The sequence below is a fragment of the Passer montanus genome, unplaced genomic scaffold (assembly GCF_014805655.1).
Source record: "Passer montanus isolate IOZ18808 unplaced genomic scaffold, ASM1480565v1 scaffold20, whole genome shotgun sequence".
Lineage (NCBI taxonomy): Eukaryota > Metazoa > Chordata > Aves > Passeriformes > Passeridae > Passer > Passer montanus.
In genome coordinates this window covers 12000019-12024565 of record NW_024366592.1, presented here as the reverse complement: position 1 = coordinate 12024565, position 24547 = coordinate 12000019, and the positions used below count along the sequence as shown (strand labels likewise).

General features: G+C 44.9%; 1 protein-coding gene across 2 annotated transcripts; it reads right to left on the bottom strand.

Moving 5' to 3' along the window:
• Positions 1-2401: 2401 nt before the first annotated feature.
• On the bottom strand, positions 2402-24535 carry SLC37A3 (solute carrier family 37 member 3). Of its 2 annotated transcripts, none has more exons than XM_039707993.1 (15): positions 24133-24535; positions 21057-21232; positions 20850-20964; positions 18759-18851; positions 18236-18319; positions 16942-17087; positions 16236-16332; positions 15127-15211; positions 13942-14126; positions 11288-11429; positions 9962-10063; positions 8413-8460; positions 7440-7591; positions 5655-5720; positions 2402-4860 (listed from the first exon to the last, which is right to left on the bottom strand). In XM_039707993.1, exons 2-15 carry the CDS (start codon positions 21155-21157, stop codon positions 4768-4770), a joined length of 1509 nt encoding a protein of 502 aa, XP_039563927.1. In that variant the 5' UTR covers positions 21158-21232; positions 24133-24535; the 3' UTR covers positions 2402-4767. The 2 variants fall into 2 exon arrangements, with proteins under 2 accessions (XP_039563927.1, XP_039563928.1); XM_039707994.1 differs by lacking the exon at positions 24133-24535 and adding an exon at positions 22980-23154.
• Positions 24536-24547: the final 12 nt, after the last annotated feature.

Below are 24547 nucleotides of genomic sequence, written 5' to 3'. Positions count from 1 at the left end.
ATAGGTGTCCTGATGCAGGAGTTCTCTGAGCTAGTGTTGGAATCCAAGAGCCCAGAGAAATCAACCCATCCTAAATCCCCAATACTTTGCTAACTGCATTATAAAGAAGATTTAATCAGCACATGTAAGTAATCTCCTCCTTAGCAGTGTCATTCCATTGGTACACTCTGAATTCTGTTGCTACTTATGTGGCCCTCAAGAACAAGAGGTGGGGTTGTATGGATTTCCTTTGCTTCACAAGGCGGGAAGAAGACCAAAACTACAGAGACTTCACCAATTCACCTAGAAGTCCTCCAACTGCCATCAGCCACTTCAAAATGTATTTCCAAACAAAATAGATTGTCGCCAAAGAGCTTACCTGGAATTCTCTGTTCTCAGCTGCAGTCTTTCTTCTCCTGTCAGCACTCAAACTTTCAAGAGGGTAAAAAACTTGCCCTCTGCTCCTGGAGTGCATTTCAGCTTGCCTAGTGCACCTGCATACTGTCACAGCCCTGGTGAAAGCAGACATTCCAAGAGAACCTCCTGGATCCAAATGTACAGAAATATCATCACCAGTTCAGGAGAACCAAAACAAGTGTTCCCAGTAATTGCCTAAATTCATCTTTGTACTAAATACTCTTCTAAGCAACTCTCATTTAGAGAGACTTCAACAGAATCACGGAATGGTTTGAGTTAGAAAGGACCTTAATGCTCATCTAGTTCCAGCCCTCCCTTCTGTAAGCAGGGACACTTTCCACTAGACCAGGTTGCTCAAAGCCCATCCAAGCTGGGCTTAAACACTTCCAGGGATGGGGAATGCTTTCATGGGTGTGTACATAGCACAGGGAGCCCCAGTCCAGCCTCACACATCGTCCTAAGAGCTTGTATTTCCAGGCTCCTGCAAGTGGGAGGCTGTTTACTAAAAGGATTAGACAAGGCTTGACAAAGCAGGAAGGTGGGCATGCTGTGCCTTAGAAAACTTCTGCAATACAGAACCCAAAACATCCCTGTAGGCAATTACGGTTAGAAAAGAACCTGGAAAAGAAGAAGTGGGGAGAAATTTCAAATATGTTTGGCAGAGTACTTTGGCCCCAGCTGGATAGGGGGTTAAATGACAGGAGAGTAACCAAAGAGCAGTGTGTCCAATCATCCCCAAGGAGCCATTGCTTGGACTGGAAAGGTCTGTGGGACTATCTCAAAATACTTTCTCCTTCTATCTCTGAGAGAAAACAACCCCTAAAGCATGCTGCTTCTCCTCCCACTCTCCTGCAGAAGGGAAAGCTGCTGTCCTGGGTTTGGTGAGGACTAGCAACTCACATGCTCTGTAAGGCTGCCCAGCACTTAGAGCAGAAGCTCAATTCTCTTTGCTTTGGAGAGCACGGTGGTACCTACTAGGCAGACATCCATACCTTTCGGGTTCCAGACTTCCAAGGAAACCAGGACACAGCAGCATTGCTTCTAGGGCATTTATTGCAAGGGTCATGGGGCTGAAGCATGCCTTTTCTTTCAGTATCAGTTTGGTCAGTCTGCCATATCCTGGCATTCAGTCTGAAACAGAAATCAGTTCCTTATGCATTCCTTTGCACTTCTGAAGTTAAGCAGTTCCTAGTCTTTTGCCCACCCATTACACTCTGGCGCTCACAGTCACAGTGGTGGTGATGAGGTTTGCTACTGTCAGTATTTTCAGATGCTCAAGCAAAGCTCTACTCCTTCCTCAGAGTACTTCCAGAGTAGGCTGGGAAGTTCCTGATGAGTAGGTGGAGAAAAAAAGTGACAGAAAAGGGGTAAAAACATGAACTGTTACTTTCCTTGAGGAAAAGCATGATAGCACCACCAAACTACTTGGGGTTGAGAGAGCAGAACATGCAGGCACAGGATTTTCTCCAGTGGTCTGGTATTGTGCTCGATTCAGAATTTATTATAAACTATAAAACACAAACACATTTACCAAGTTCCCCACTGTGTCCATTTAAACACAGCAAAGCAAAGAAGCGGATTCATGTTTAATGGAATGAGCCACAAGAGAGAAGGCACAGCAGGACCCACAGCCACATACCTGACTTCTACATGCAGATCAACAAAGAAATAAATTAATAAAACCAAGTATAAGGTCTGGTTCCTTTAGGACCATTAATTACACCGTCTCTGTTAGGGGACTCTCACAAAACTTCCTGTGAGCCCGATCAGGAAGAGTGCCAAACTGCACTCTTCCTGATCGGGCTCACAGCCCTGGGAACATGGTCCCCTTTTAGGCTGGGATGAGGGTTTGGTTTCAGCACTAGTCAGTGCTCAGGTTTTCACAGCAGCTGAGTGAAAAGCAGCTGCTAGAGCCAGACCTGTGAGGAGGAGGAAGGGAGGAGGCTCAGGAGGCTCGGCAGAACTGCACCAGGGAGAGTGGAATAAAGCACACAGAAGAACAAGCCCAGATCAAGTAAAAGAATGTTTATTCATGTGAGGTCAGTTCAGACATGACCAAATTGAAAACCTTTCTCCTTCAGAGAACTCTGCAGAAATACATAGAACCCAGGACAAGCAAGCACAGCAGCAATCCCGAGGCCTTAGGCACACCTCACTAATTGGGGGTGGCCCCAAAGCGCCGTGCACTCGGAGGCAGTGGCTGGGCAGCCTGGGCTTGGTGCTCCATCAATTCTGACACTTCTCAAGAGGGGACAGAACTGTTTACAGGAAGCCATTTGTTACAGGGGCCGGCCTGTCCTCCCCCTTGACCCCAGCAACGTCCCTTTCCCACCCCACCTTTCATCAGAAGCTTATCTGCTGCCCAGAGGCAGCCAAATAGTTCATCCAGGTTGGAATTTGAAACCAGAGATTCTCAGATGTTGTGGCTCAGGCAAATGGTGCCATGATCAATTTTAGAACTAAATTTCAGGGAGTTTTCATTCTATTTGTACAAAGGCTAATGAGTATCTTGGGATGTGAGCACTAACCCCAGGGCATAATTCTGAGAACAGGATGATAGATTATCAGTCTCCTGCTCTAATTATACAGGCAAAAATTGGAATGGGAACGAGAAGAGTCAAGACCAGGACTCAAGCCCTGTATCAGCTTAATGGCATCATTTTCCCAAGCACTGAAATACTTTGAGGGTCGACAAAAAGATGCAACAATCACCTCCACCCAGAGAAAAAGACTCAAAAAAAATATAAAATGGGGCAACTTAGTTCCACATTAAGCAAAGCTCTGCATGGAGACATAACTACAGAAGCAGCAATCACCAAGCAACCGTTCAAAACTGTAAAACCGTAAGGCACTAATGATGTTCCACTCATTACAATCAACACATGACTAAAAATTGACATTCATTAATTAAAATATAAAATAAAATTAATGCACATTTTGAAAAGGCAACTGTTCCCATTTAAAAAGTTTCAAATTCTGAGCTCCAATTTTGCTGTTCCCTACCTCCATCCAGGCAATGACTAGTTAGACAGAACGTTTGCTCACAAGTTCTGCAGGTTAAACAGACCTATTACAATGAAACACCTCAAGGCATAAAGAAAGCATTTTTTTTTAAAGTTACTCAATGATCCCATTAAGATCACCAATAAATGTTAGAGCTGTCAGTTGGTCAACCCCACTTACTACAGTACTGCAGAGCATGCAAACACCACCACAGCAAGCACAGCCACTTGTTTTTAATGCTTGCAGGCAGACTTGCAGCTACCTTTCCCTTCAAGGTACAACTCAAGCTTCCAAACCCTGGAGCTTGAAGTCCCCTATGCAGCCATAGCAACAGGAGCATGAGGAGAAACAGCAGCAGTTGCTCATTAATGCTACTCCATGAGTACACTTCAGCTCCTGTCTGAGAGCAGCCAGGTCCCTTAAATTCCTTTAATTCCTTTCTGATCCTGCTTTGCTAGAGATGAGCAATTGCCCAAGGAGTATGAAGTCAGTGACACCAGTTTCCTTCAGACGGTCACCTCACACTCATTTTGGTCAGTATTGGTCAGGTTCAATAAACAAAGTAGTGAAAGTGTTTGTGTCCCATTACTGATCACTGAAGCCATTCAAGGATCCTTTAGACACAAAGGACCTATTAAGGCTTATTTCAGAGATTACATAAAGTATTGCACACTATTTTGTCTGCTTCAATAGTTTAAAAAAATGAAATCTCCTTTTTCAGAGATTAGTAACATTATTAAAAATGTTAAAAACAAATACAGAGGTAACTTCTTCATATGACTCTACTGGAATATGTAACAGTTAATAGATGCAGGACAGCAGAGGTCCATCTGTGCAGAGATTTAGCAACAGCAGTTTTTAAACAACGGGACAGCATAAATCCCAACTAATTATTTTTGCCCTTTCTAAAAGCTAAGGTGATCTGAAATTTAGGACTACCCATGAACTGCACATGATTTCACCAGCACAAAAGAGCATCAAGATTCATTGCAAGACAGCCTCCTGAGAACCGTCAGTTTCAAAGAGCTGACTTTGGTCAGCACATCCAGAAATAAATAAGAAAAGGTACAGGAATGAGACACCCAACAGAAGACCCTGGTGTGACTGCTGGAAGAGTCTGGGAGGCTGGGATAATCCATCAGTCCCATGGATTGTCTGGCTTAGGTCAGCAGCTCCTTGACACAGGTGGTCTCAGGACAGGTATTTGGTGCTTCACGACTGAGCTCACCACAGGCAAGTCAATCAAGTCTTGTGGAGTTCTTTTGAATCAGTCCAAACCTGGAGGATGTAACAAATAAGTCTCCCAGAGCTTTGATGAGTGTCCAGCTGTCAGTTCCATAGAGCAGTCCAGGCAGAGGGGAGCAGGAGTCACTCTGCCAGCATTCGCAGGCGCCGCTCATGCAGCAGCAACCTGATCTCCCTCACTATCAAGGGTGAAATGAACAGGATCGTTGAACTCGTCTGTGGAAAGAAGCAAATCCAGGACAATTAGCACAGAGCAACCAGTGCTGACTCCCCCCTGCCCCAATGTGCATCCAGGGCCATCCCAGGAAGACACAGGCTTAGAGAAGCAATGACAGAGTGGCACAGCAGAGGAAGGGCTGAGCTTGCAGGAGAGCTCATACAGTTCCAGCCTTTTCACAGAGATGAGCTCTCCAGCTCCTCAGTGACCTTGCTCCTCACCACCTCTGCTGGTTATCAAAGTGGCCTTCTCCCTTGTCAGCGCAGATGCAAAAACATCTCCTGGCACTTCCAGCAGAGAAGTCCACGTAAATAGTGCAGTGTTCACCACTGTGGTGATGCTGAGGACATCAGGGCCTCAACAGCTCTCTGCCCCAGCAGCAAAACAGGGCCAAGGCATTTTCAGTTTGGTTTCAATACCCTCACCACTCTCTCCACTAATCTTCAAGACCTAACAAATGAGCAGCCTAACTTCAGCTCTCTGAAAATATTAGAAACAATGTACCATGGAGATGAAGGAGGGAGAAGCCTCACCTTGGAAGTCAGGTGGTATGAGCTTTAGGAAATGCATACAGGTATTTTTGGGCAAGTACTTTTGTGTCTCTGCTACAATCTTAGTTCCTGTTGGGTAACATGATTTTAAAGGATCCAAAATGAACTCATTTCACTTAGACAACCTGAGGCAAAGCCACTTTGAGAATGGTATCAGAAGTCACAGTTCTCATGCTCCCACAAAAACATCCTATGGCAAATTGAGCTTTGACAAATAATTTTTTAAAAAGGTGATTTCTTACCATTAGAATGAAAAAATAGAAAACCCACATCCATCCCAGGTTCTCCTGGATCAAAGACACTAAATACTAAACAGAAAGGAAAAAAAAAAACATTGTTCAAACTGGGAAGATAAACATTACTTTCAGCATGACACTTTCATTTTCCAGACTTTGTGGGCTGTTGGCACTCCACACAGAGCTGATCACAAGATATTCCAATTGATCTTTTCCTGTCAGAAGGGATGACTCAGGACAGCAGCCGTTTTCTGTACAAAACCCACAGTTTCAGCAAAGCAGAGAAACCACCCTGAAGCTTTACAGTAACTCAGAACAGCACAAAGACAGAGCTGAACTTCAGTTTCAAAGGGTGACAAATTGACTCTGCTGAATACAAGGTTTTTGCACGGAACACTGGGACATAAGTGGATGTAAGTACTCTCAGAAGAACTAAAAGCTCTAGAATGGCTTATAAATTACACAGGACACATTTTCAAGAGCTGTGCTACCAGTAACTACTTAACCCTTCATCTAGGCAAGACACTTGAGACTGCACTCTGCTCTGAGCTGCACCCTAGCTCAACTGGGCAGCCCGGGCCACACAAGAAAATATATCTCTTATTAGTAGATTTATACTCAGATGCTACACAAGGGCCTCCCTTCTTCACCACTGGGTATATCAGAACAGGATCTGAATTTCTAACATGCTCATTGTGCATTTGCTGTCATTCACACGCCCCCAGAATGACGTTGTGGTTGTCTCTGCTGGAATAAATGCAGTGTTGGAAGGCGAGGCAGGTGGAATCTCTCTGAAGCCGAGACCCACTTTTTACGATGACGTGAGTTTGGACGGTATGTGTGTGGGAAGACAAAAACACTGAGATGATGCCAGAAGAACACTGAGTGTAACAGTACACTGATATTTGTCCTCAAAGCACTTGTAATTTTCCATGTTCAGAGAAGATAAGTAGCATCTATCCTACAAAACAGTGACTGAATGATTGTATTTATCAGGCAATGAATGGCAAGCACAAACCCAAAGCTCTTTCTAGAAAAGAAACTCACAAGCCTCGCCTGCATCCATGGTATTTTACCACCACTGGAGGATGCCTGGAGCAGAACTGGCTCCAATCTCTCTGCTAAATCCTCCCCAAAGCACCACTGTGTTCTTTCACATAGCTAACACTTGTATTTGAGAAGAAAACATTCCCAGTGGGCACACTGTCAGCCTCCTCCTCTGCAACGCTCTACTCCTCAGACCTCTGGCAGCATACTGTAAGGACTACTGAAGCAAGTGGGGCTGGATTTACAAGGTGTAAAAGACATCCACAGATAAAAAGAGAAAGCACAAATAAAAACAAATTTTAAATCACTTCATAAACATGGTAACATTCATAATAGGTATTCCAATTTTACTCAGTTATAGAGATACACTTTTCTGTAAGAGAAGGTTTGCCTATCACCTCAAAACAAAAAAAATCTCAAACTTCAAAATATTTTTTTCCACACTTGGCCAAGCTTTTTGATGTTCCAGCTAGGAAAGTCTGTAAAATTCACTTGAATTACAGAAGTGCCTTAACATTAGCACTGTGAATACTTAGTTTAGTTCTTAATTACATTGTTTGCACTGGAAACTGTAAAAACAGACAGGTTCCCTTGGTTGATTCCAAAGTAATTATTTTTTAAAAAACCCCAACCCTCTCTTTGTCTCCCAACACAAATTCAGATTGAGGAATGCACTAACATCTGTAACCACAACAGATACTTCTCCTCCTTCCCCAGACCTCTCTTTTCCTTTGGCAGCCTCACCTGGCCCACGGCAGCACCAATACTGCCTGTTCCATCCACAATTCCTGTGACTGTTGCCAGAGCCTCGCTGCTGCCTTTCACCAGATCCTGACGCCCCAAGTCAGCAGAAATTGCAGAACTGATCATGTTAGAAGGGCCTCCGATGAAAAATCCTGGAAGCGACAAGAAAACAGCCTTGGTGCAAAACAAATACTCACATAGATTCTCAACAAAATATCTTCAAAACACAGATTTTCCACCATGAAAGCTCAGGACAAGAATTAAGACTAGGGACAGTGCTCAGAGACTAACTGCAGGTAGAGGGGTATCTGAAACACACAGTCATGGGACACCCTGAATATCTGGAGTAGTCACACAGAAAGAGCTAACAAGAACATTTTAATCAGCATGGACGCCCATGCTACAGCCTCAGTCTCCAGGGGTTCACGGAAGAGATGGAAGGCAAAAAATTTAAAAAAAAAATTACCCACAACAACAGGACAGAAAGTTCTGAAATCAGAGTGTTTGGAAAGAAAGGCTCTATTCATGCAGACCTAATTCCATAACACAGCACAGTATGTGTGGTAGCACAAAAAGCTTGTGACCTCTCACAGCACACAGGGTATTTTGGATTCTGACAAACACTCTCAAGTTTGAGCTGCAGCTCATGACTGCCATATACCCACTTCCTCAGATACCAGATCACTGCTAGGTATTTTGGCATGAATCCACCTCCATCATACTGAGCCAAGACAGATCCCCTCAGCTCCAGGCCATTGTTCTATACAGTCTGTATTCTGTATCTCCCTCTGTAAGGCAGTTTTCCTACAGCTGTTTTCCAAACAGAAACTGGGGCCCAGTTTTCACTCTTTCTGCAAAACCAGCAGAGATGGCAGCACACACAAACACCTTACCACCACCAGGCTGGTGTTACTGATTGTTCTGCAATGAATTTAGATGTCTACCAGCATAACAGTGGATTTTGAGAAGTTACCTGTAATTGCCATGATCACAGCATTGATAGGTTTGCTGTTTGGGGAACCTGCAAGAGAAAGAGCAGGTGAGTGTAAATAAAACTTGAATAGTAAGAGAATCCTTCATTTATCTCTCTGGGGAAGTCAGACTCAGCTCAAACTCTCTCATCACAAAGTATGCAGCACTTGAACCAGCCCTTTCACTCTTCCTACATTTTCCAAAACCTTACAAAGCCATGTCTGAACACCTACAGGTTCCCCTTGCCTTTCCAGCAGCATGTGTACATGCTGCTAGTTTTCCATTCCAGCCCCTCAGTGCATTTCAGACAGTTTTCCCTGGTATCTCATGTCCAGGCATCACCTGAATTCCTCACTCCCTTCCACTCAGGGCCCACACACAGCGAGTTCCTGCACAAGGCAAGGTGCACCCCCTTCATATATTCTCAGGCCATTATCACTCTTATGTGCAACACACTATGGGCACAACCACGTTTCCTGCCTTGGCTGATGGAAGCTGAATTATCACACTGCAAGAACTTTGGATCACCTGAGGCTTCTGTATCTGCCTGGACAGCAGCACATTTTGAGCTAAGTACAAGGCACCTGGGGCTCTGCCTGTTCTGCTACCTAGTCACAAACTTCAAACTTCATCAGCAATAATTTCATGTTTACTTCCAATTCACTTTTAAAAGCAATGAGTTAACACAAGAGCCTACAAAAACTCCACCAAACCCAATCCTTGCTATTCAATAATAATAACTTACTGACCTTACTTCAAGACCATCTGAGTAAGCCTGCATGCTTCCAAAAGCCACTGTTCATTTCCAGATCTGGCAGAAATTTCTGCCCACAAATCTCAAAGTGCTCTATAAAAGTCTGTCTGGACCACCATCCCATTTTGGAGGAACACAAAGAGAAGTGAAATGGCATCCCAGTGAGTTAAATCACTCTGTACCACAGGATATTGTCTGAAAACACAAACCTGTCACCCCTAAAAGTGCTTCACAGATGTTTCACAGAAATTACATCTTCCCATCTCCTTACCCTCTGTTTTCCCAAGATTCCTTTCAAAAAGTGGACACCAAGAACTATATCTATCATAAAAAAGGCAGAAACTCTCAAATTTCACCATTTTCAGAAGTCTTAAGAGCTTCTCCAGCCTCTGAGTAGTGAATATATACTCCAGCATAGATCTGTCCACAGATTCTCTTTCCTCATAGGATAGGGATGCACCCAAGATTTCTTGCTCTGCCAATTATGGTGTTGACACAATGACAATGTCAAAAATCTCACTGACACTGGAGAAGGATCCGTACCAGAAGGATCAGTACCATAACTCACCACTACAGGGAAATCCAGCCACTCAGAGAATTAATTTCCACCCAATTAACCAGAGAACAGATTTCTTTCTGTGCAGTGCCACACTTGAGCAGAATAGACCAAAAGGCCCCATTCTGATCCAGAAGCAGTTTGAAGGCCAGAAAACATAATGAGAACAGGCTGTGCTCTGGTTCTCTCTAGGAGGTACTGAATGAGCCTCTTATCCCTGTGCAGCACACGAGTACTCACGGCTGTATCCAAAGAGAGAGCCCACAGCAAAGAGCAGGCTCACTGCTAGCACGGGGGCTCTCTTCTGCAGCACATCAGAAATCAAGCCCTGGATAGTCCCACCTGTTAAAAAAAGAAGTCTCACTGTCAGGCTCAGGATGCTGACACCTTGAACAAAGCTCGTTTCACTGAGTGCAGTGGCCTCCTCATCAATACACATTCCCTCTAAAATCCTGAGAGCTAAGCCTCCTACCCTTACTGCCCCAGACACAGAGACAACAGCAAATTTAAGTCTCAGATAAAGCAGAGAAAACTACTCATACTGCTTTACTGGGAATTTATTGCTTCTTTTTTTTCTGGCATGCCACTAGCCAATGCTCCTACTTTCCTTTCTCTTCCCCTACAGGATCACCACAGCTCTACGACCACCACAACCCTGGATTAAGCAAGCTGAATGCTGTGGCTGGCTCCTTTAACTGAAAGTGCAAGAAAAGGCAGCTCTTTGTCACAGGGAAAACATTATCACACAGGGGCCTCACATTCTCTGCTGTCTCACCTACTTAGGGCAGGTGCAACTGAATGCAACAAATGCCAAAGGCCAAGAAAAATCATCTTATGTACCATTGGTACCTCTGCAGGAACTGCTCTGCTGGTAAAAGCCAGAATATTGAGAAAGCCTAATGCAGAAAACACCACAGAGGCAAAACCAGCAAAACTAGACCCTGAATGGACCCAAACAATGATGTCTATTATAAGAAAGCTAACTGAACAAGGGAATAAAGCTAGAACCTGAGCACAGGAGAGTAGAAGTCCAAACACATACATAGAATATACTTTTGATTCTGGAGGAACCGGGTTAGGTTTTGCAGCCAGCAGAAATCAAAGCAGTTACGTTTAATTTCTGAACATAACACAGTTGGTGCCTGCTTTCCTGAGATCTGCAATGAATCTGTGCTTAGAAACACAGGACAGTACAGAACCCACCAAGTCCAGATCTAAATCTTCCCCAAGGGTACCGTCAGAAAGGAAGTAGCAAGCAGGGGCCCCATTTTGTACACAGAACTTTTCAAGAAGTCCTAGTTGGTAAAGAAAAATGCCAGCTGGGGGTAATTTTCAAGGATATGACAGTGCCCTTCAGTTATATGTTGACTCTTTAGGGCGTCATATACTCTGTGTTTAAGGAAAAAAAAGATAAGCCAAGCAGCCACACACAAACCTAGACTTTTCCCACATTAAGTGAACAGCTGGATCCCACTGAACACAACTGCTCTGGCTGCATTCACTGTCTTTCATTCTCAAACACTAGGGAGGCAGCTGCAAGAAGGTGTCCCTCCCCTGCTCACTCACCTATGATTCCTCCCACATCATACCAGATCGAGAGCTGGTCAGCTTCTGCTTCTTTCCATCCAAAGTTATTGCTGAGGTAGAAGGGCAGCCAGAAGAAGAATGAGTAATTCACCAGCTTCAAGCAGGCATAGGCCAAGGAGTACTGGAACAAAGAGAGGGCCAGTGAGCAGTTAGCATTTGAGAAATACAAACAGCATTTCTGCTTATTTCCATAAAGCTCTGGATCCAGCTAAAGCTTTCAGGGGAAAGCACTTCCAAATTTCATGTAAGAAGGCAGCATCATAAAAGTTTAATGCTGAACATCAAAGGGAACCCAAGAATTCAAAAATCATTGTCAAGAAGGTTATTTTTTAAATCACTGAATGCAATGGGTTAAAACACTTTCAGCGTAATCTTGAGAGGAAATGACACTAGGCTTCAGAAAATGAAGAAAATTTAATTCACCTTCTGAAGAGAAGGGAGCCAGCCACATGACACAAAACAAGCTTGAGATTTAGTCAACTGTGCATCATGCTGAGAAAAGTTATGTGAAGTGGCTCCTCTGTGCTATCTTGTGCTGTTCAGAAGGCTCATCTGCTTGCAGCATCAGAAGAGAAAGCTTCACTCGTAATCCCCAGGCAGGTAATCCAGGACATGGGATGAAAGGTTTGGCCAAAGCTGAGCACAGGCTTCCAAACCCAACAGCTGAGACAACTTTTTTTTGGTTGCTGGGCTCAATTTGTCCTTAGCTAGCAGACCTCCTCCTACAGACCCTTCATGTGTGTGGCAAAGATTAGTTCTCAGGGACTGCTGGCCCAGCAGGCAGAGAGACAGGTCACCCTACTTCAGTAAAGATAGCAGTTCAAGGAATCCATTGGAAAAGGCAAACAAGTATAAAGATGTTAAAGCACAGCCTTTGAGGCTCTGTGCATATGGACACTTGACTTTGAATTTCAAAAAGCAGATCTTTTTATATATTAAATGCCACAAAATTATCACTTCTGAATTTTTATTATTTTAATAGATAGAAACTTCTTACCTGTATTGTTAATGCTTTTTCACTCTTACAGGACACAAACTAATTTCCACTATACATGGAAGATATGGGGATGTTTGGTAGGGTTCTCCTACCTCTGGGTGTCAAAAGTACACTGTACAAAGTGATATTTATTACAACACACTAAGAAATTGTCTACCAGACTGTCTGAGTGATTAAACATTGAATTCCTAGAGGCTCAGGGGAAAGCTGTCTGTACTAAAACTCTTCCACTGTATCACTCAGCAGGAGATGAGAGGAGCTACAGAAAAAATATGTCAAATAAATTCTTTGTAGAATCTTGATAAGGCTTTGGAGATTCTCTCAGTATTTGGTCTCTCAACAATCTGACATGTATCCCTGTTTGGCTGGACACTAAGCCAACATCAGATAAAACTCTGGCTCAGAGGTGCTCAGGTTGCTGGATTAGGGTGTGGAACGTATCCCCAAAACCCAAAGTTCAAAGCAAGCAACCTTAGTTGCTGCCATCTCCTTTTGCTCAGGCCAGTGAAAAAAGTCACACATCAACTGAGGCAGATATCATCACTAATGTTTTGTGTGAGACATTTATCCAGAGTAGGAAAGAACTCAAGATGGGTTTGCTTTCTTTTGCCACCCCTCAACTACATCCTTAACAACAGGACTGTGGGTGTTCTGCACTCAACACACTGACAATGCACCCATCCCTTCTAGGTTTTCTGTTGCCTTAATCACAACAGCCAACTGCTCATTAAGGGTACCTGACAACACTGTCCATTCAGTAGTCCTGCTCCATGGCAAATCTGGGCAGCTCTCACTGCTCTGCTGGGCAGCCAGTCTGCCCACTTTCTTCTACAGGTTCCAGTATTCAGGAGGCACACAGAATGTGTGTCCTGATGCAAAAGGCTAACATTGTTTTTTAACGACAGGTTAACTTCGCAGCTGAACGTGAATTGGGCAATACTGCTGATACAGAAGAACAAGTTTTCAAGAGACAGAACAAGGATATGTGGAAACTGCATCACCAGACCTTGTTTCCTGTTGCTCATAAAAAATCCTCCACACTTTGCCAGATGTTACATCATACTGAGTCAGGCTTTTCAGGCCAGCTTTCTGCTTTAAGATAACTAAAAAACTCCAAATCTCAGTATCAGTGCCACAGAGCTCTGTGTGATGCTTAGCTAGGAGTAAGAACCCCACTCCTCGGGGCAGGCATCTACCTTACCAAGGAAGGATGCTACAGCCACCTTTGGCCATGGCAAATTCACAGCAGGAAAGGCAGGATCTCTGCTGCACTTCACTGGCTCCTTACATGCACCTTACCAAGGAAGGATGCTACAGCCACCTTTGGCCATGACCTCCCTTGCAAATTCACAGCAGGAAGGGCAGGATCTCTGCTGCACTTCACCGGCTCATTACATGCAATCCATGAAGCAGGATGGGAAGAGCAACACTCACCACACATCCAGACAGCATCATCCATGTACACAAGGATAGCAGGCTCAACCCCAACATTTTAACAGCATGAGACATCAGATGCCAACCACTACAACATATGGTCAGCATATTAACAATGATGTGTACAAATCCTGACAACACAAAAAGACAGCTTTATGTTCAACAGTTAAGTCAGCTCACTCTTAAGAATCTGTGTGCTCACCAGTACTACACCAGGAAGGCAACAAGCCTGAAAAAAGCCAATGGCCTTGGGCTGGTTGTCATTGTCAGTTGCTTGAATGGAGTAATTCTGGTCATCATCATCTACATCATCATTGCCCATTAGGGGTCTGTTGGCATCTTCTTCCACACTGGCTTCGTCTTCATCTGCTCCAAGCTCAGGGAGGCCTAAGTTTTACAAGGAATAAGCAACAGGAAAAACAGACCACAGCCTGTTCACCCTCTCCCCACTCTAAAGCTATGCTCACTTCTTTTAAGCAATTCTCCCTTCCAGCAGTTCCCTTGCTCTCCCATACCTCCATCCTCCTTTGGCTTAGAAACTCTTCTAGATGGTGTTCTGCAGTGCCGCCACTTTCTACCCCTTGTCTTCTAGGGCTCTTGAAAGTACTGTGTGATCCTGGCGTCGGCTTTGTCTGTTCTGAGTGTCTGGCCATTAGTTGGAAGACACAACAAATTAGTGCACTTCCCCCCTTTTTGAGGGGTTGGGATCCTCAGCCCTGGCCCTGGGTGCCACCTTCCGTGAGCACTGAGGCTGAGAGTGGCAGCAGGGACTCAGACACCTGCTGCCTGTTAATGCCTCTGCTGGAATGGAAGGCCTGGGAACTGCATTGTGCTTCCTGGGATGCAGAGCATTCTTATGAGCACACTTCATGGCAGCTTTAGAGCTCCCAACTTTACAGCCTTTGCAGGCACTTGGGAAACCTCCTCCACAGCCCTGTCAAAGCCCCAGAGTTCTTTTGTTTTCCTGCTGCACTCTGACTTGCCTACCACCCAAAGAAACACATCCAACCCAAGAGTTACTTATCTGGCTGTGGGAGACCTGCAGCCCAAAGCTACTTTCCCTTCCCATTGCACACGTAAGGCTTGCCATAGTTTTCTCCTACAATAGTTATCAGTTTGCCTGCTGTTTCTTTAACAAATACTGATATTTCAGGTGAAGAAAAACTGATAATTAGGCATATTCTAGTGGAGATGTTAGAGCCAGGCTCATGGTAGCATTTAGTGTGATCTTGGCAAGTGAAGCATTTGCTCCATTAAATGCACTAAGGTGCAGCACCATTTGATAAGAGGCCTGAGGATAAATGCTGTCAGAATGAGTAGTACTACATGGAAAGCTGCAGATCTTCTCTCCATGAAGGGACTGCAATAGCACAGCTCTTCCACTCACCCACTTCCTTCGGCGACGTCAGGAGCCCAAAGAACACAATGACTCCTCCAGCAAACTGCACTGAGGCCGTCACCAAGAAAGCATACTGAGAAGAAATAAATAAAACATTCTTTTTTAAAACACTTTCAGTCACATACACCTCCCTCTCTAATGAGGGTTTCTTTACATTCCAACCTCATGAGAGGGCAAACACAGGTACAACAACCCAGACTGCATCCATGACACCTGGAAACAAGTGATCTCTGCATCTCCTAAACAGACTTGGTCCTATGTAGGCTTATCTGTAAGGTGACAGCAGTGAGGAAAGAGCTGAGCCAACACAACCAGACATCCAGCTCTATTGGAAGGGACTGCTCAAAGAAGAGTCAAGCACCAAAGTCAGACAAAGTTGCTCAGATCAATCAGATTCTTGAAGTTCTCCAGAGACAGATCCTCCAGGCTCTGTCCTCTTCCTTGTTCTAGTGTTTAACATACATCAGAGGAAAATGGTTTTCCAAACATCCAAATGGAACCATTCCTGCTTCACTTTACACCCACTGCTTTTTTGCTCTCTCAAAGTGCAGTCCTGGAAAGAGTCTGGCTCTGATTTCCCAGCAAACTTCTCCCAGGCTTTGGAAGACTGCTCTTGGTGCTCTAAGCCTTCGCATGTCCAGAGTGACCAGCTCAGCTCTGACAGCCAGTCCTCAGAGGCCCCATGCCATGAGACGTGCTGGGTCACTCCCATTCCCTATGCTCACTTGTCCACTGCCACACAACAGCCTGGCCTCTTCCCAGTCACAGCAGCTATGCCTCTGTGCCCTTCCAGCTCCAGGGCCTCCAGTCAACTCAGAACCTGTGATGGATGACTCTGAAGAGCACTTGAAGCCACCCAAATCAGAAGATGGTATAATGTGACACTAGACCTCCTTAATAACATCAGTCCCTTTTACAGAGGAGTCTCAGGCTCATTTCTCCCAGCCTGGAAGAGTCAGGAAATGAACAGCCTTTCTATTCTGCCTCCACAAAATTCAGCAAGATGAAATTTTATACACAAGGCTGTTATCTCTCAAAGATGGGATGAAAAACCAGTGTCCCATTCAGACAGGTGTAGCTAGAAGCCAGGTACCTACCTCATAGCCATACTTGAGAACGCAGGAGGCAAGGAATGCCCCAAGGATATTTCCCACAGATGCACAGGCACTCCAGAGTCCAAACACAAAGCCTCTCCTGCAGAAGGGGAAAAAGATTTGAAGCAGACAATGCGAGGACAGATGACATTAAGAACAAGACAAAAACAAAATATTCAAGTTCACTTTAACTTATGAATAAAATTACACCATTTTCCCTTCCACTTCAAAGGGGCTCAAAGTTCATTTAAAACAAAACACATGACAACTTGGAAGTGCCAAATAGATAAGCCAGGAACCCTGTAACATCTGTGTTAAAGGAGAGTGAGCTGGCAACAAGGTTACAAACTATGACTGAAGCTCTTCTGCAATACCCTGAAGCGAGAGTAGAGACTAGGATGACTCAGTTTATTGCTAAGCAGACAGAAACAGGTTTTTCAGTGGTATGAAAATTAAAATTCAGTCACTCTACTATGGGATTTTTGAAGTTTGAACCTATGCTTTTAACACACACAATTATGTTCACACCAGGCTGTTTTGTGGCTCCACAAAAGTGAAAGAGAGAGAGAGAATGTAACAAGTAAGGCATATTTCATCCTACCTAATTTTAATTATGATCTAACAGTTGGCCTTTCTGGTTTGAGAATTTCAGTTCAATCTGTTAATCAGCATGTCAGATTAGTGAGTCACTGAAGAAAACTCAACTTACCCAGCTTTTCCAAACCAATTTCCCATGACAGCAACCACACAGGGCCAGCCAGTGGACTGCAGCAAGCCATTCACAATCCAGAGACAGCAGTAGAACCACTTGTTGTAGAAATGCAACCATTCTGTGAGTGTGCCAAAGGAGAACACCTAGAGGAGAGCAGGGGGAAAACAGAGAAGACACCCTGAGGCTACTGCTGAAAGACAAGCAGGAGTGGGGTCCTAAAAAAAGGAACAAGCTTTCAGGGAACTGTGCAGGGGCCAGGGCAGAGGACGGGCTGGCTGTTTGAGACACAGCACAGGGCTCACAGCACCCTCTGCTGAGCCAGCACAGCTCTGACTCCAGAGACAAACATGCTGTCATGGCACTTCCTCTCCAAAGACTTTTGCCTCCCCAAACCAGCACAGTTATAACAGGAGAAGAGAAGGAAGACACAAATAGTTTCAATGACAATACTAAAAATACAGTAGCCTCTTGATCTGCTGTTGTACTGACATGCTAATCCGTGAGGCTCTCTGCAAACATAGAACCCTCACAGGTCATGTATCCTCACCAAATTTAACACAAATACTACAGCCAGGTCTCAAATTACTAAGTGCTCTAACCCAAAATAAACACACATTGTGGCACAGGGTGCTTGATGTACACTTGCAGTCATGTGTCTGCAGAGCCCAACAGGCTTGTAGCCACTGGTAAAACAAACACACTCCACACATTTTACCACTACTTTAATAACCAGAAAACCATGAGATAAAACTGATTTACGCTTATCTGAAGCAGCTTGAACTTGAACACAAAACACCCTTTGTTTTAAGCAGACATTCTTTTTTGACACATACCCTCCTGGCAATTATATAAAGTAAGTAAATGAGTGCCTGGTATTGTTAGGATGTCCTTTAAAGAACAGAGCAAAGATTGTGTTTAGAAGCAAAAGCCTCAATAATGACATACATGGTCTAAGAGATTAAGTTATACCACAAAACAGTCTGCAAAGCCCAAATACATGAACAAAAGCTGTTCATCAAGTCTCTAGACAGTGTCTCAAATTTAGGAATTTCCTTCTGACACAGTGTCCAGAGCTAGACATTTCAGGAAGGGGAGAGTCATGTATGCTCCATGCTTTAGGCAGTGCAGCACATGCATCCAGCACCAAGTTAGACCTGCAAGCTTTGAGACCACTGAGGTACAGTTCACGAGCAGATTCACACAGAAACAGAGCCTCTTCTCCTTTACAGCAAAACCCTACCCAGAAACCCTAAAGTAGATTTTTAGATTCCACTACTACGTTCCAACTTACCACCAGAGCAGAGGAACACATGCCAAAAGACAAAACCCAGCGTAAATTCAGGCGGTCCCCAACTATACCACTGACAAAGAGACCCTGAGAACAAAACACAGCATTAATTAAAGCCAGATGATTTGCACCTTACAGCTGTAAGAATTAAAACTGCATAGAAAGGCCATACTAATCCAAACACTGCTGTTACTTCAACATACAGTTTGATTCTAACCACTTCTCCTGCCACCAAAGAAATCCTGCTTGTAGCTGCTCATTACATTTCTTGTTTAAAAGAATTCAGCTGAGAACTCTTGGAGAGACAGAACTAGTCCTCCCAGGTGACAGGGGTGTAAGAAATTCTGAAGTGATAGTATTTCCCTTGTGTTTGTTAACAAGCATCTTCACATGGGTGACAGGCATGGGCAGAACTAACAGTAACTGAAAAAGGTTTGCCTCTGAACTAAGTTTTTTATTGTTTTTATTGTGATCTTCCCAACAAAAATCAACCAAAGCTGAGCAGCTTGGGGTTGGTTTTACTCACCACAGCATAGGAAAACAAAAAGATGGTGTCCAGTGTTCCCAGGAAGAGAGTTGCTTCTTCTGCATTTGGAAATAAATGGCTGCTGTTCCAGAGCTACAGAGGGAAAATTTTGACAGGTAAAAGGGGAGAGGCATAGCTCATTCTACTCTGTTTCAATGGAAACCTCAGCTCCAAAGCAGAACAGCACCTGGCCCAAGCAAGCTCCCATTTCTCCAACATTTTAGTTATCAAATCAGGAACAATTCTAGCATTATCTTCTGGCAGAAAATGTCCACTGACACCTTGCTTCACTTCTAAAATGTAAGCTAGCAAACCAGAAGTGAGAAATGCTCCTTTCACTGGATCAAGACAAATGAGTGGCAAAACAAACCCTACTTCTAACAAGCATGCAACTGTTAGACAGCTTCTTACTCTGAAACACTGACAAGCACCTTAATGAATAATAAAATAAAGGAATATTCTGTTTTATGTGCAGCATCTGTTCCGTACTTCTCTCGCTGTCTTCACTAAATGAATAATTCCCTTAAATTATTTGTGGCAGCAGCCAAAACAAGAAATGACAGAAAACAAACAGAAAAGAAAGAACACAAAAGCAACAAGGGGAAGAAATAGACTGGTTTGAAATATTTACAACAAAGTTCAGTCATCACTAATGTTGTTGGGTTTTGTGCTTACCCTGAGTTTCACTTTAGTTTCAATATGATCAAAAAAGGGTAAAAAATCGCACTTGTCCCAAAGAAAGATTAGTGACATCAGATTTTAAAAAAATAGCAAGCTTTGAGGATAATTTGAAGAATTAATGAAGTTAATCACAACAAAGTTTTCTTCCCTTCCCACCGTGCCTCCATTAGAAAACAAACAAACCCAACCCAAGTGCGACCTACAGATGTGCCTAACTCAAATATCATCTATTTCAGCTTGATTCCACCTCTCCAGAACATTCTGTACATACATCCACTTAGTTTAACAGATGTAACATAAATTGATAACTAAAGGATCAGTTTGACCATTTTTCTTGATCAGACACATGCATCTCAACATCCAGCAACCACCAAACCATCTATATATTTTAAAAAGAAATCAAAACAGCTTCCAAAATATACTAGTTGTTTGAATGTTAGTTAAGGAACTAAATATAAACATCTTGCATTTCATTTTAGCATCCCTGAGATGCTTATTCCTTTTGGCCATACTATAAAATCCTGAACACATTACAAGCCAAATGCACTGTTTTCACTTATCACAAGAAGTCAGCATTTATCATCCTTCTATTCCTTCTGTCAAACATTCAAAATAATCAATGATTTCTATGCTCCAGCAGCTGACTTAAAACTCCCTGCCCTAACAGATCTCATGGCCTGCGACCAAGCTTTTGATGTGAGATTTCTTCCACTTCTCAAAAGCATCAGGACAAAGCATTACCCAAAAAAAAAAAAAGCCCTAAAAACCCCATGGTAGGAACCAGGAGGTAGTTCTTGCCTTCCCATTTGTGAGAACCAAGCAGTTTAAAACTTCCTTTCCTGCATGCGAGCACTGCCAAAACTCCCACTGCTTTACCTGAAACCAGAATTTTACAGACAAGGGGTACTGGATGGTCAGCATGGAAATCAGGCCTTTCAGATGCAAGACAAAATGTCATTCTCCACCATCAATTTAGGATAAACAGCTAGCACTGTCAGACAGCTCTCTTGTCTCCTAGTTTGGCTATCCTTTTAAGAGGGTGGCACAGAGAAAGCACAGCCAAGACTTGACAGAACTCTCTGTAAACCCATTAACTGCTTTGGTTTATTGCCTCCAACCCTTCAGAGGGAGGGTCACTCTTCCCCCTCCTCCATGCTACTGCCTACTGCAGACTCTTCTGGGGCCCTCTTTCCATTGGAACACTGTAGCTCCTTGAGAAGTTTCTCCCTGGGCACCACTAGGGAAGCTTGCAGCATTGCCTGGTGATCCATAAAACTACAATATCAACACCTGAAGCTTCCACTCACATTCTGAGAAGTGAGGAACACCTAAAGGGGCTTCTTCAGCCCCACAGGCTCAGCCCACTGGCAGCTGCCCACCTTTCCTAGCACTTCTACCTTGTGTCCTTACCTCATATGGGTGGAGCTCGGGGACCGTGCTGTTTAGGCAGAAGGGAGTCCACTGGTTGGAAATGCTGACTTTAACATTACTGAATGTCTTTCTGGAGGCATGGAGCAGGGAATAACTGCCAGGAAACACACAGACACAGGTTGGCCCAATCTCCTCTGGAGAAAGGGTGGAAATACAAATCTCTGAGCAGAGGTACACTCAACCTACCTGAAGAAGGTCAGCAGGAACACAACAATATGATGGTGGGTGCAGTGGGACACAAGGCCTCTGTTGGCAGGCTGCCTCCGTAAGCCTCCAGGCACAGCCATGGTCCTGGCAGCCCTAGCCCTGCTCCTGCCTTGGCCACGAGGGCTGGATGCTGATTAAGTCATTCTTCTTCTCCTTTAAACAGAAGAAGATGAGAAGGGAGAAGAGAAAACCAACTTGAATTAAAACACATGTATGAAGTTCAGTTCTGTTCACCAAAGAGCTCGAATCCAGATGGAACAAAGCCATGCCATGCCTTTCCAACTTGTTTCACACCACTACCCATTCATCACTTGTACATTCCTCAGTAACTTCTATGGCTTAAGGTGTCTTGTTATTCCCATTCTCCCAATACCCTCATGGCACTTCTTTTTTGGTTCTCTCCTAGCAGATGCCTCTTCATTGCCCAGGATCAAAGGAGTACCCCCTGATCGATCAAATTTCAGCATTCTCTGGCACTTCTTTTTTGGTTCTCTCCTAGCAGATGCCTCTTCATTGCCCAGGATCAAAGGATTGCCCTGATCTACCAAATTCCAGCATTCTCCGATTACAGACCACTGTGCACCATTTACACACATGGTGCACTACAGAGTGACCATAAATAAGAGCTTTCTGCTGCTACCTGGCTGGACACAGACAGGTGATGAAGCCACAAGAACAGCATTTGGCTCTGGCTGGAGAAAGGTTTGGGATCCGACTGCCTCATTAAGATGTTGTTGAAGGAATATGCCCAAGAGTGGACTTGCATAGATGGAAGAAGGGAAGGAGCTGTGAGGACAGTGCTGAAATCCAGCAGCTGGAATCCTTTCCTGTTTATTCTCAAGCCTGACATTACAGCTCCATCAGTCCGTAACTCATTAGTACAGCACAGAAGTCACACCTTCCTGCCCCTACAGGACATGGGTGTAGGGCATGGGTGACACCTGCCTCAACCTCAAGACAACCAGAAACTATCAGTACTGAGGGAAGGCCATCACAGACACACAGTTTCCTCATGCTGCTCCATGTCACACCACTCCAATGCCCCAGCTGTGCTGGCATGGCCAAGGGATGATGTTTGCCAACAGATTTTGGGAAACAGCCCCACTGGGCAGTGAGGGGATGAATCTCTCTCCACATATTTCAGAAGACATGTCAACACCACAAACACTCTGAATGCTGAGGAGAGGTAAACTAAAGCACCACCCCTGCTCCCCCATAGGATCAGCAGTGAAATAAGACAGAATATAATGCCTTTGAGTCCTTTTGTATACACAGGTGCTGTTTGTAATTATTTGCACATCTGACAGAAGTATTTTCAAGTTCAGCTTCATAACCACACCTGGAGAAAGTAGAAGTCATTGCCCAGACAGTCTTTCATCCAAATTCCTGCTGCTGAAAACTCTTTATTTCACACAGACTTTCTATTCCTCCTTTTAAAGCTTTCATCAAGATACCTTTCACTGCAGGCAGTCTCCCTTCCCTGTTCTCCCAGTGGTGACACATGCCTGACCAACAGCAATATCCACCTACTGCTGGATATGCAAACCAACTGACCTCCAAAACAGAGTGTGGCATGGAGATCCTCTGAGTAACACAGACCCAGCTATGACACCTTTGAGACACCAGAGTCACATTTATCCTACACCACGCCTGAACACCTCCATTCTCATGCAGGGCAAATGCAGTGAGTCTGTGCAAGACCTGACACCATCCGTCTCCACAGAGCCCAGGAGCTCCTGAGCCACAGCGCCACTGCTCCAGCAGGCACACAGCATCCCCTTGCAGGGACACATGTCTACACTGCTTGGGCTCACACAGAGGAAAAAAAGTGCCTACAACTGGAGCTATGGGAAGGCAAGACTAGCCCTGAAGAGGCAACTTTGCAAGCAGTCTTGATCCTACCTTCACCTGAGGTCCCAGACCATTTCTCAGCACCGGTGAATGAAGACTCAGCCCCCACACAGTGCAGCAGTAACCCTACAGCTCAGGGCTGTCCCCCACACAAGCTGCACTGAGAAGGGAAGCCAAGGCACTCCAGTTTCCCAGCTCCACCGTCCTTCCAGCCTGCGAGCCACACGGTCTGCTGGTCAAATACAAGAGGTTCCTTGGCTCTCCCTCCCCTCCCACCCCGCAGATAACAGAGCTGTCCTGAGGAAACCAAAACACTGCCAGTTGTGCAATGCTGTGGGGAAAAGTTCCTTCCTTGGGCAATCAGTTTGCAGCCCAAAGCACAAGATTTACTACTTGCTTCATGTCAACATACGCAAATACAGATCTTATTTGTCCAAGATACTGAGTCCTTTTAAAGCTAAGACCTGGTTTGACCTTAAAGTCATCTGCTTTTTTTTTAAACAGCATTTGCTATTGGAACAATCTGTTCCTCAGAGCTTTCCAATCTCAGGTCTTCTTTCTAGAAGGAAATTTTCACAGCGTAGAGACAACCACAAAATATTTTATTTTCCCTCTATCTTCATCCTGCCCTTTCTATATTCAAAACTGGCATTCTTCCTAAGCTAGAGAAGCCTGCAACCAGTTTCTTCTTTAAAGTTAGTATTCTAATTATTGTGAGAAAACCACAGTAACTTTGTGGTGGAGGAAGAGCAAAAGTTCGGCATTAGGATGAGCCACAGAACTCAAGGCAGTGAAGCACATGCCTTTAAGAAAGGAGGAGGAGTGCTTTTAGAGTGGTAAGACTGCCTCATCTAACTATTTAGCGCTATTTACCTACGGCCAGCCGGTATTCTGAGTAAGCTTTTGATAGGCTTTTACCCTTATTTGTTAAGCTCTCCTCGGTGTTCTACCTTATCCTTTCACTTAAAGGCAAAACAAGACACCTTAAGTTCAAAATAAACACCCTTAATGCTACCTTACTGCCTTCCAAAGCCGGCAGGAAAGCGCAGCCTTAACATTCCAAAGCGCAAAACAAACGAAAGGATTTTTTCTTCAAAATAACGATAATTTTAAAAAACAAATAAAACCCCATCAAGACCCAAACCAACAAACCCCCCACACTCCTATGCCAGACAGAAGAACAGCGGCACAGCCGCAAACCCACCGGGCCCTCGGCAGCCAGCACAGGCAGACGCTCTGTCACCGCGGATGCCCCGCCGGATGCGGGCCGGCAGGAAGGGCACGGGGCGGCCCCGAGCTCCGAGTGCTCCGAGAAGGACCCGGGCTGCCGGGGAGCCCCGGGCCGCGCTCCCGCCGCGGGCACGGCAGCGCAGCCCAGCCCAGCCCCAGGAGGAGGACGCGGCTCGCTCCGGGCGCTGGGGCCACGTCCTCGGCAGGGCGGGGAGCGGAGCCGGGCAGGGCAGGGCAGGGCAGGGCAGGGCAGGGCTCCGCGCCGCCCCACGCCCGGGAAGCCGCCCGGCCCCGCGCACCGTGCCCAGCGCGGCCGGAGGAAGCGGCGGGAGGAGGCGGCTCTTCCGGGCGGTCCCGCGGAGCGGCGGGAGCTGTAGTCCGGCCGCGGC